The sequence below is a fragment of the Saccostrea echinata genome, unplaced genomic scaffold (assembly GCF_033153115.1).
Source record: "Saccostrea echinata isolate AGI-Se365-2 ecotype Australia unplaced genomic scaffold, CSIRO_AGI_Sech_v1 ptg000029l, whole genome shotgun sequence".
NCBI lineage: Eukaryota > Metazoa > Mollusca > Bivalvia > Ostreida > Ostreidae > Saccostrea > Saccostrea echinata.
In genome coordinates, this window is record NW_026889778.1 from 30,754,824 (window position 1) to 30,767,019 (window position 12,196).

Below are 12,196 nucleotides of genomic sequence, written 5' to 3' on the forward strand. Positions count from 1 at the left end.
TTTCATCACTCGTTTGGCCCTAAAACCCCAACAATTTTTATGATTTTTATTTAATGACTTAACTAATTTGTCATTTTTGTTTATTCACCTTAATTGACTTGATTTAAACTGATGAAATTTGATCAAGTAAATGTCACTGTATAATTCTGTGTTTGGTTTACAGCTACCTGCCAGCCCCCCCCCCCCCCCCCCCCCAGGTACCTGTCGACTCTGCTGGACTCCCCCAGAGTCCATAAAATTTTAGGAATCCACTCTATTTATGACTGCAGCTACCTGCCGGGCTCCCCCCCCCCCCCCCCCGGGTACCTGCTCACCCTGCTGGGATCTACCCCAGGATCTTATCTGTTAAATTTACAGCTACCTGCTGGGCACTCCCAGGTACCTGTACACCCTGCCGGGCTCCCACCAGGGTGCTTTACTCACCTATTTAGCAAGTAGACTACAATTAATCTTTACAGATACCTGCCGGGCTCTCCCCAGGTACCTGTATTCCCTGCTGGGCTCCCCCAGGGTTGATTAGATAGTCTAGTAGCCCCAAGAAGCCAAAATTGTAGCAGTATACATTTGAATGTAAATATGTTTTGTGTCGATGCTTATGTTGTTAAATGAGAGGATAGTGATCATATTACACTAGTTCTGAAATGTCATTTCTTGTTTATGTTGTGTATAAAAAGATGCATTGATCAGTAATAAAATGATGTAACTGAGAAATAAATACTTCACATATTTTAGCCTAAAGTGATGGACTGGAATTGAAATCAGTAAGATATTTAAAAAAAACCAATCACCATCTCTTTGGTTTGTGCTATGTTATTAACAAAGTGATCCTTTCTTTGAATTTTCTCTTATTTTGAGTAACCTATGTTCTTATTAACTAAAGATAATAAATTTATTCCTATTCTCAACCTGGATGTACACAAAATTGAGCTTACTATTTAAAGTTTCTGTTTAGTCGTTATGTACAAATTCCATCAAAGGATGAGTTGTGGAATGCTGATGATTTTAAAGACCTTGAAAAGGATGAAAGAAGAACTGATGATAAAAGTGACAATGAGGAGGAATCTGAAAAAAACGAAAATGGAGGTAAGCTTTTCTTGGGAGGGTAAAATAAGACATCCAAAATGTGAAAGGTGAGGATAACAAACAGTGATTGATCTTTAAAAAAAAGTACAAATATGTGAAGAGGGCATAAAACACAGACCCCTGGAACTCTGTCATAACAACATTCTTGGGACCTGTGAATTTACTTTGCTATATCCGTAATTTATTATATCGATATAAAATATTTGTTAAAGTACATGTAACAAATTCACAATACAGATTTTTTCCTTCAAGTATGACTATACCAAATGTATTTATAGGGAAGTATAAAATGCAAAATTTAACTTTGGGTTCAAAAATCTGATTGAGTTTCTTTTATTTTAACCCTGGGAGCAAAATGAGAGAAAAAGTAGTGTTTTTCTTAAAAAAAAAAACCCTGATTTCCTGAACTCCTCATACAATTTGTGCAATTGTAGCCAATTCATATTTTGGAATGTGATTGATAGAGTCTTGTAGATGTGCAATAAGGTTTTGGAATTTCAATTTTGACCCTGGGGGCATTTGGGGACCAAAAAAAATGATGTTTTTGTGCAAAATTTTGATTTCCTGATTTCCTAACAATTTTCATAGGAAAAACTTTTGGAATTGAATTTGCATTGGTGATGTCTTGTTGATATGCCTGAAGGTTTCAGAATTTTGGCAGAACCTTGACTGATCATATTTATATGGAAGCATCTTAGGTAATGTAGATTCAGTTTAATTCAAATCATGCCCTTTGGGGGATGGAGGAGCCACAATGGTGATCGAAATTTTGCATAGGAATTTGAAGAAAAAGATCTTCTCAAGAATAGTAAAGCTATGATTATTTGTATTTATATGGAAGTATCCCCAGTTAGTGTAGATTCAAGTTGGATTAATTTTTCCGCATGTGTCATCGAAATTTGAAGATTTTAGATGTCAGGATTTGTCTAAAACATATTGAATCAAAACCTTTCTGTAAATAATATTAATTTAATAAATTCAATTTATGATCCCCAGGGGGATTAAGTTAGGAGCCACAATGAGCAATCAAAGTTGTACGTAGGAATATACCATATAATAGGTATTTTCTGCAGTTGTCCAATTTTTGCGGGATTCTGTGGATAGGAAAAATCCACAAAATTACCATCACAGAATATTTTTCAATATTTATTCTGATATTTTATACATACAATTATCATAAGTGGTGGGTATGTCACAGGGTTCTCATTAACACAAGAATCTGTGTACTGGACGCAGCAAAATTATTTGGGATGCAAGATTATTAAAAACGATGCATCCGTAGACTCATGAGTGGCATGTGTCATCGAAATTTGAAGATTTTAGATGTCAGGATTTGTCCAAAACATATTGAATCAAAACCTGTCTGTAATAATATTAATTTAATAAATTTATACAAAGAACATCTTTTCTTGTACCTCTTTCTTTAAATATGGGTATAAGGTAAATGATTAAAAGAAATTTCGCGATTATTAATCCAAACTCCGACAGGTCACACGCGTGGCACAGTGGTTAGAGCATCTGCTCTAGAGTTATGAAGTAAGGAGTTGATCCTTATGTCGCAGGTTCGAATCCCGCTGTGGGACGTGGAGACCGGTCCTTCGGATGAGACCATATAAACTGAGGTCCCATGTCGCAGTAGGTGTTGGCACGAAAAAGATCCCTCACTGCTCAATGGCCATAAGTGCCGAGTATAGGACAAAATTTGCAGCTCTCCACCAGCAAGTGGTGGTGTCTCCATATGAGTGAAAAATTCTCGAGAGGGACATTAAACAATATACAAACAAACAAACTCTGATAGCTGCAAACAACAAATCGTAGCTTTTCTTTCTTTCTTTTTTTTAACACTTCTTTAGTTCTTCTGAACCAAAGGCTCTAAGAGCTAATGCTATGGCCATTTCTGCGGTGGGTGTAAACATTTTAGAATATGGGCCATAACTCAAGAACCCCTTGGCCAATTATTGCCAAATTTGTCACAGGGTATCCTTGGCCCAAGGGCTCCCTTTTATACTAAAACTAGGCTTGTGACCCTTAAACAAGGGGAGATAATTAGGAAAATAGAAACAAATGTACTGCAAATGTACTGGTTGCTAAAAAATCTTCTTCTCAAGAACCAAGATTATCACCAAACTTACAAAAAAGGATGAGGATATGTTATAGATTAAAAATTTTTCAAGGCATCACCCTGGGGCAAAGGGCGTGGTCTCAAGGTCACTTCAAAGTTGACCAAAAAGAACATTTTATTAAAAATGTTGATATTTTGCTTACTATAAGGACTAGGATCATCAAATCTTGTCAGTTGATGCATCTAAGGACCTCATATCATGTTGACTCAAAAGTAGGTCACGGTGACCTACTTTTTAAATTTTGCGGCCATTCTTTTTCAAAATGATTTAGAGGCATATTTTGAACAATTTAAGGCCTATGATCATCAAACTTTGTCATTTGATGTATCTTGGGTCCTCGAAGTACATCAACTAAAATGTAGGTCACCTTGACCTACTTTTGAATTTTATGGCGAATCTTTTTCAAAACAATTAAGGTCATTAATTCGAATACCGAGAGGTTTAGAATAAATTAAATCTTGTAAGATGATGTATCTTGGGGCCATAAAACATATTTATTAAAAAGTAGGTCACAGTGACCTCCTTTTTGAACTTTGCAGGCATTCAATTTCAAAGCATTTTAGAGGCATAATTTGGACATTTTAAGGCCTATGATCAGAAAACTTTGTAAGTTGATGCATCTTAATTCATCACAGAAGGTCGACTGAAAAGTAGGTCACTATGACCTACTTTTCAATTTATATGACTATAATTAAATATTTCAGGTACAAATTGGCTTAGAATCATCAAAATCTGTCAGTTGATGCATCTTGGATCTTCGAGTAGGTTGACTGAAAAGTAGGTCACCATGACCTTCTTTTGAAAATTTATGGCTTTAATTAAATATTCTCAGTAACTAATTGACTCAGAATCATCAAACTTTGTCAGTTGATGCATCTTGGGTTCTTGGAGTATGACAACTGAAAAGTAGGTCACTGTGACCTATTTTTTGAAATTTTATGGCTGTATTCAATATTTTCAGGTACTAATTGGCTTAGAATCATCAAAATTTGTCAGTTGATATATCTTGGATCCTCGCAGTATGTCGATTGAAAAGTAGGTCACCGTGACCTTCTTTTCAATTTATATGACTATAATTAAATATTTCGGGTACTAATTAGCTAAGAATCATCAAACTTTTGTCAGTTGATGCATCTTGGGTCTTACAAGTAGGTTGACTGAAATGTAGGTCACCATGACCTACTTTTGAAAATTTATGGCTTTAATTAAATATTTCAGGTACTAATTGGCTTAGAATCATCAAACTTTGTCAGTTGATGCATCTTGGGTCTGCAGAGTTAGTCGACTGAAAAGGAGGTCACTGTGACCTATTTTTGAAATTTTATGGCTTTATTTAAATATTTCAGGTACTTATTGGCTTAGAATCATCAAACTTTGTCAGTTTATGCATCTTGGGTCCTCAGAGAATTACAAGTGATAAGTAGGTCACTATGACCAACTCTCAGGTACTAATTGGCTTAGAATCATCTTGAGTTCTCAGAGTGTTTCATCTAAAATGTAGGTCATGATGACCTACCTTTGGAATTTCAAGGGCTTATCTAAATATAACAGGATACTTAGAGGCTTCAAATAGAAGTGATAGGTTGAACAGTTTATCAGAAGAGCGATTCAAGGCCCTTGGCGTCTTGTTAGTTTTGTTCCTGCTGGCCCTGAAAACAATATCTCATTCTGTTGGAAGCCAGTTTATAATGACTTCAAACTTTGATTTGTCAAACATCTCCCAGATAATTGTTAACACCAGCATCAATTATTTACTGATACACAACCTACTGTACTTAGCCATTGGCATTATTTACTTGGCTTGATAACTGGAAACGACACTTGCAAACTAAATTACAAACCAAATCCAGAAATGGGGAGATTTTCGGGTTGTTCAGCAAAAATCAGGTGAAAAGTATGACCTGCTGTGTGGTAAAAAATAATCAGATTACGCTAAAAAATCAGGTGTAAGTCGACGAAATCGGGTGAGTTGGCAACTATGCCCATCAATTGTCTGTAACATAAAACTTGCCAATGATGACAATTTCTTGATTGTCATAGAGTACTTTGTTGGGAAGAAAAACTATGATGTACAGTTAGGTTAAAATGTTTTAAACCTTTTCATACACATGTGAAAATACTCGTGACTTTGTTATTTTTCATATTGGATATAGTTTTGAGTTGAAAGTGTCACTGTGTCACAGCAAAACTTGACTTTTTTAATGGCTTAATTTTGTTTTTTTTCTTATACCTGGTATAGAGAATGTTTTTGTCTGAAGGTTACTTAAAGCTGACATCGTTTTATAAATTTATGTACATGCATGATTTAATAAAATGTAAATTATGAAAACTTTGAACAGTTTAGATGTGTTATCTCTTCTAATATTTTTATCTGATTTTTTGAACGTTGGCATCATATAATATTGTGTGTAAATGCATAATTTATTGTATGTACATGCCTAATTTATAATCTGATTCTTGAACGTTGGCATCATTTAATATTGTATGTACATGCGTAATTATATGAACATGTGCAACTTATAAACTGTTATGAAAATTTTAACCCTTTTTAATTTTAGCATCAATGACAATTCACAAGATTTTCAAACATAGAAATTAATCTATAGGTTTTTGACCAAGATTAGCAAAAATAAATTGATGTAAAAAAAAAAATTCCAGATTTACGGTAGACAGTTCTCTATGTTTGGTTCTCTATGTCATCTGGCTTTGAGCTGGGGTGGTGGGGTAGACTCCTTAACTTTATATAAGAATGAATGGGCAAAGAGAGATAACTGCTTAGAATGTTCCTATTGAGAGCTGCAATGAGTCCCATGGTATTAATTAACTTTCCTCTTGAAGAAAATCTGAAGCATTATCTTTATCTGTCAGATTGAGATTAATTAACACCTAGCTCTGTCTACAAATGAAGTTTGTTTTGAAGTCAAGGTCAATTCTGAATGATGTTTACATTCTCAGAAATGTGGATTTAAATAACGTTCGTAGTTTATTTTGGTAAAATACACAATGAGTTATGATTTTATTAAATTCTAAAAACAAGATATAGATAAAGATATCTTTTTTTTATTGGGGTCTTCCATCTTCTGCAGAAGACCCTTCTATTATTCTTAGGGTTTTTTTTTTTACCTTTATTATTCTTTTTTTTTTCTTTACAATTTTTGTGCAGAAGATATCTTGGAGATGGCTTGATTGATTTACTTAAAAATTTCAGGGAAGATATATTTTTATCTGAACCTTGTATTTTTTTCTCAATTTTTTTAAATTGACTTCCAATCAGAAGTTATTGCCCTTTAATCAAAATTCAGAGGACCTCCTTGTCTGTGATGGAACTCAGAAACATGCTTAAGCTAGAGCATTGATAGCGGACATGTTGCCATTGTGCACCTGGGTTTACAAATTTTCAGGAAGTGCCTAGTATGAAAGATCAGTAGGGGTTGAAATTTAGGACACGAATCATGAGTGAATTTTCAGGACATTTTGTATCATATCTTTTAAACTATAATTCTTTTGTTAAAACATACTGAACAATCTTTGTGCAGAATGACAAGACCTTTAACATGTTATGAAGAAAATGGGACTTACCCCTCACATTAGGGGCTCAGAGGGGCCAAAATTCTTTCATCTTTAACTCTTTAACAATCAATATTTTGTCATACATTTACTTAAGCAACAATGTTTATCTTAACAATCTGCAACTATAAAATATAAAATTTTGATCATATGTTACGTTGTTAGGGGCCAAAAGGGGCCAGAATGCTAAATTTTTGACACTTTATATCTCAAAAAGGGGAACTATTTTGATAAGCAATATTGAATAAAAGATGCTAAGTGAAATGTTTTGAACAATATGCAACCTTTCAATCTTTTGAAAATGGCCCCATTAAGGACTTGAAGGGCTGGCCCCTAAGTATTTCTTTTCTATAGAACTTGAAAACAAAAACGAACTTCTAATTACCATATATACTCGCCTATAAGTCGGTCTGCCTATAAGTCAGTTGTAATTTTTGAGGTTATTTTTTAGAGATTTGCCATTGACCTGCATATACGTCGGTACAACTTTTTGCAAGAACCAGCTGACAATTTCAAATCAATGTTTTAATGATGTTTTAACCTGGTTTAAGTAATTTTTTTTTTCTAGAAATGAAGCCATTATTTAATTTTAAATCATTAAAAAAAATAAGTAATGCACACTTAAGATGAAAATAAAATTATTGAAATATGTAAATACTTGTACATCATGCATAATCTTAGATACGAAAATGATATTCCAGACTTAATTCAACAATAATCGTCGGACAAGTTTATAATTTTTTATGACTCGCCTATAAGTCGGACATAGAATTTTGGACCATAATTTAACTCCCAAAATACAGACTTACAGGCGAGTATATGGTAGTTGTTGAACAAAAAGTATTCAAAATCAAAAGATCTTTCATTTGATATCAAGAAATAGGGGGTGACGTCACCACTCAAATTAGGGTCTCAGAGGGGCCAAAAAACTTAAATCTATAACTGTTTAACCATCAATATTTTATCATATATAACTGAAGCAAAAAATGTTTATCTCAAGAATTTACAACTTTATTCACATCATATGTTACATAATTAGGGGCCAGAATGCTAAATCTTTGATGCTTAATTTATATCTGGAAAGTGGGAAATATTTTGATATGCAATACTGAACAAAAGATGTTCAAAATAATGTTCTGAACAATATGCAACCTTCCAATTTTTGCTTAACATCCCCATTAAGGCATTGAAGGGCCAGCCCCTAAATATCACTGTGTAGAAACGGACTAGGGTAAAGTGCGTTACCCTTGTCCAAGATGGCGACAGACAAATACGCTTCGATTATTTTGCACTCAGTTTACACATTATACAGGCTTACATTATGTAATGGATGGTTTTAGTTTAATTATTTTATATAATGTAACTATTGCAAAAATTCTGCATGATCTGTGCTGGTTAAAGCCAAATTATGGGTAGAAAATTTGATCAAGATTAGGGTAACGCAAATTTACGACTAGGGTAAAGATTTTGTGACCTATTTGAGTGATTAGGGTAAAGCATGTGTAAAATGTCATTTTACCTGTTTCAGGGTTTTTAAAAAAATGCTATTTCAGCAGACTCAAAACGCATTCTGCCAGTAAATTCATAATTCATTGCACCAAAAACTATGTAATTGAAAAATTCTCAGTGCGCTGACATTTTTTGGAATAGTTCAGTGGACTAATTTTGTTCAAATCACTTTAGGTTTCTGTTTATAAAACAAATTAAGTTTTGAAAACAGTGTTCTGTTGATTTAGATACAGCGAAAAACTTTTCAAATATCTACAGATCAATTAAAGTATCATCAATGACAGTGAAAAAAAAACGAACAGAAATCATACCCAAAATCCAATTTAAACAATACAAATCATGAGCAGAGCAAATATGGGTCTCTGTAAAGTGAAAACAGAGGTGGCATGGAGGAATGAACATACTCTGTCCACCGGTAAAACCTGCCCTGTACTCTGTCATGATCAGGTAAATGAAAAAAAAAATGGCCTGACAATTCATATGAAAAAAGTCAGTAAACATTCGACTTAACGATAGATTGTGTTAATTTTGCAAACAAGGTCATTGTATCAAACATGGAATTTGTGAAATGTCGACTTTAAACGAGATGGTTGATATCTTGTATCATCAACTTATGTGTATACTCTCTCTCTTACTTTTTTGTTTTTAGATTTGCATATTATACAGAAAATGTTATTTTACTAGCACTTTTACGCCTTATCCTAGACTGAGAAAAACGGGCAAAATAAACTTTGCTGTTCCTATTGAGAAAACTTTGGTAAACAAAAGCATTTGTCAGAAGTAAGATAAATGCAGATTAAACTGAGCTTAGATTGAGAAAACTTGTGCAAGTTTTTTCATAAAAATTGCACCTAAGTACATAAAATATTCTTAACTCAGAAAAAAAGCATTTGGTATTCAAGCATTCAATAAATTATTCTTAGAAAATCAGAACACTTAAGTTCAATCTTTCAGCAATGCATAGAAAGTCTTTCCGAACAAAAAGTGCGCTCTTTTGTGATGGAGGTGTTTAGTTCGACTACTATATTACATCATATTTCTCAAAATCATTTTGTAAGGGCTATGTCCTCATCATTGCACAATTGTCAATACATCTACATGTTTAGTTTTGTTTACAGATTTATGAGATTTATCAATGTTTGATATCTTCACAATTTACATTTTTATACTATAAAACAACATCCGACACTTGTTTCCATGTTTGTGATCTATAGTGTAAAAAAGTCTCTTGCTGTGACCTCCAGATTAATTAGATATATTGATGACGTTTCGTCAATAAACATTCAAGCATTGATTTGTTATGTCCCATTAAACTCAATAAAAGACACCACATATTCTGACACATTACATATTTGGATGTTTTACTCAAAAAAGACATTGATGGTAATAAACTAAAACCAAAGCTTAAAAGTTTATGATAAACGTGACGACTCCAACTCTTCTTTCATCAATTTCCCATATTTATGTAGCAATATATCATTTTTCCTGCATATGGGGTTTATTTCGTCAGTGGATTCGATGAGCAAAAGCATGTTTTCGTATGAACAATATCTCAAACGAGACAGACTGCTGACGAATCAGTTGATGACACAATGGTATCAACCATTTCATTTAAAAGCTAACATTTCGCAAATTCTGTGGTCAATGCAATGATCTTGTTAGCAAATATATTATCTTGTTAACTTGAATGTTGACTAATGACTTTCATATAAATTATTAGTTCATTGTTGTGTTACTGAATTGTGAACACAATTTCCATTTAGCCGATTACAACGAAGGATACATAGCGGAGGTGACAAATCGAAAGATGCCTACTCCCCATGACACCTGATCTCACCTCTGATGTTTTCCGAGGTCCTTGTTTGCTCAATTCGCAATCTGTATTGTTTAATAGGGTTTTGAGCATAAATATTGTTTGTTATTTTTGCATTTCAGTTGATAAAAGTTTATTTCAATTACCCATAATTCAGCTTTAACATTCTGTCACCGTCGAGTATATGTTAATATGTTAATGCAAATTAGACATATAGGTTGATGAGAAATTTTCGATGATTTCGCTCAAAGTGGGGATTAAAAGATGCAAAGTAGATTTAGATTTTTACAGGAAACAATACTGAAAGTTAAATCAAATAAATTCATTACATCATTTATACATGTATATTTATTTAACAATAAAATAATACATGTACATGAAACGGAAAATATAACGTTCATAATAAGAGTAATATTTTGTATGGAAATTGTGGTTATTAAAAAAAATAGCAACCGGTATAATATCTTTGTGGAAGCAACAGTTCTTGAACACGTTCGAGAAAGCCTTTTCCAACTATATTAATTGTATAAAGCAGTTAAAAAAACAAAATCGTGCACTATCAGGTTGTACAATAAATAACTTTACCCTAGTCTCGAAAAAACTTTACCCTAATTGTAAATAAATCGTTCAGAAACTTGACCCTAATCTGCAGCAAAACTTTGACGCGCATTTTCTTTTTAATTACGCTAAAGTTGAATACAATCTCCATGCAAGCATGTAAAACTGAAGCTGCCCGACAGATTGGTGCAAAATAAAGTAAAACTTTAAGCTAGAAATCACCAATTTTTAGTACGAGAAAATTTGAAGCGTTTTGCATATCGCCATCCTGGACTAGGGTAACGCACTTTACCCTAGTCCGTTTCTACACAGTGAATATCTCAGTAACAAAAAAGAATTTCTAAATAATTGTCGAACAAAAAGTGTTCAAAATCATGAGAGCTTTACAGTGATATAAAAAAAAGGGGGCTTGGGGCTTGCCTCTCAAAAAAGGGGCCGTAAGGAGCCAGAGGTCTTTAATCATTAATTTTATATAGGGCTGGGTATCGGCTTGGAATTTCGTATTGCAATATTTTGCGATATTTTAAACTGTATTGCAATATTTTAATAACAGTTAAAATGCTCTTTACTTATTTTATTAACTTCCATTCATAATCAGAGTGAATAAAACTACATGTTAATTATAAATACATTGTAGCAAAAAAAAAAAAATCTTATCGATTTCACTTCAGTTTTGCAAAATACAACCATACAACAGCAACCTTATTGTTTGGAATGATTGAAAGCATTTTTGGCATCTTAAATTTCATATTTCACTTTAGAAATCCAAAGACCAAGGATTTTACTGATGTACCGGTACTGGAAAAACATATTGCAATACAATATTTTTTGTTAATGAATCGCAATATTCTGGAATATCGATATTATTATGCAGCCCTACTCTATAATGATCAATATTTTGTAATACATTACTGAAGCAAAAGTGTTTCTCAACAATTTACAACTATATAATGATATTTACATCACATGTTACGTAATTACAGGCCACAAGAGCTAAATGCACAAATGCTCAATCTTTGACGCTGTATATCTTGCAAGTGGAAAATGTTTCGATAAGCAATATTGAATAAAAGATGTTCAAAATAATGTTCTGAACAATATGCAATCTTTCAATTTTTACTAAACGTCCCCATTTAGGACTTGAAAGGTCGGCAATATTTCTTTTGCATATATCTTGGAAACAAAAAAGAATTTTGAAATAAACAAGTGTTCAAAATCATGAGAGCTTTAAGATGATATCAAAAGAAGGGTCTGACCCATCATATTAGGGGCCAGTAAGGGCCAAAAGTATTTAATCTATAACTCTTAAATGATCATTAATTTGTTACACATTATTGAAGCGAAATTGTTTGTCTTAACAATTTATTTATATCATTTTATTTGAAAAAAAATCTCAGTTAAACTCTTATCTCATCTTATCAAAAATTGGACAGAAGACCCACTCGTTGCTCGCAATTAGATCACATCTAGTTCACTTTTATAAGGATCTTCCATCTCCAATGGAAGACCCTTCTATTATTGCATTGTTTCTTTTTCACTTTTA

The 12,196-nt window shown here is 33.0% G+C and overlaps 1 protein-coding gene across 2 annotated transcripts in view; it reads left to right on the top strand.

Moving 5' to 3' along the window:
- The window catches only part of LOC133195809 (ubiquitin carboxyl-terminal hydrolase 15-like), a 427,782-nt gene that overhangs the window by 348,282 nt on the left and 67,304 nt on the right, over positions 1-12,196 (top strand). For both annotated transcript variants that reach the window (XM_061331759.1, XM_061331760.1), the window contains exon 14: positions 953-1,083. In XM_061331759.1, the coding sequence (XP_061187743.1) occupies positions 953-1,083 (131 nt within the window). The remainder of the gene's footprint in view (positions 1-952; positions 1,084-12,196) is intronic.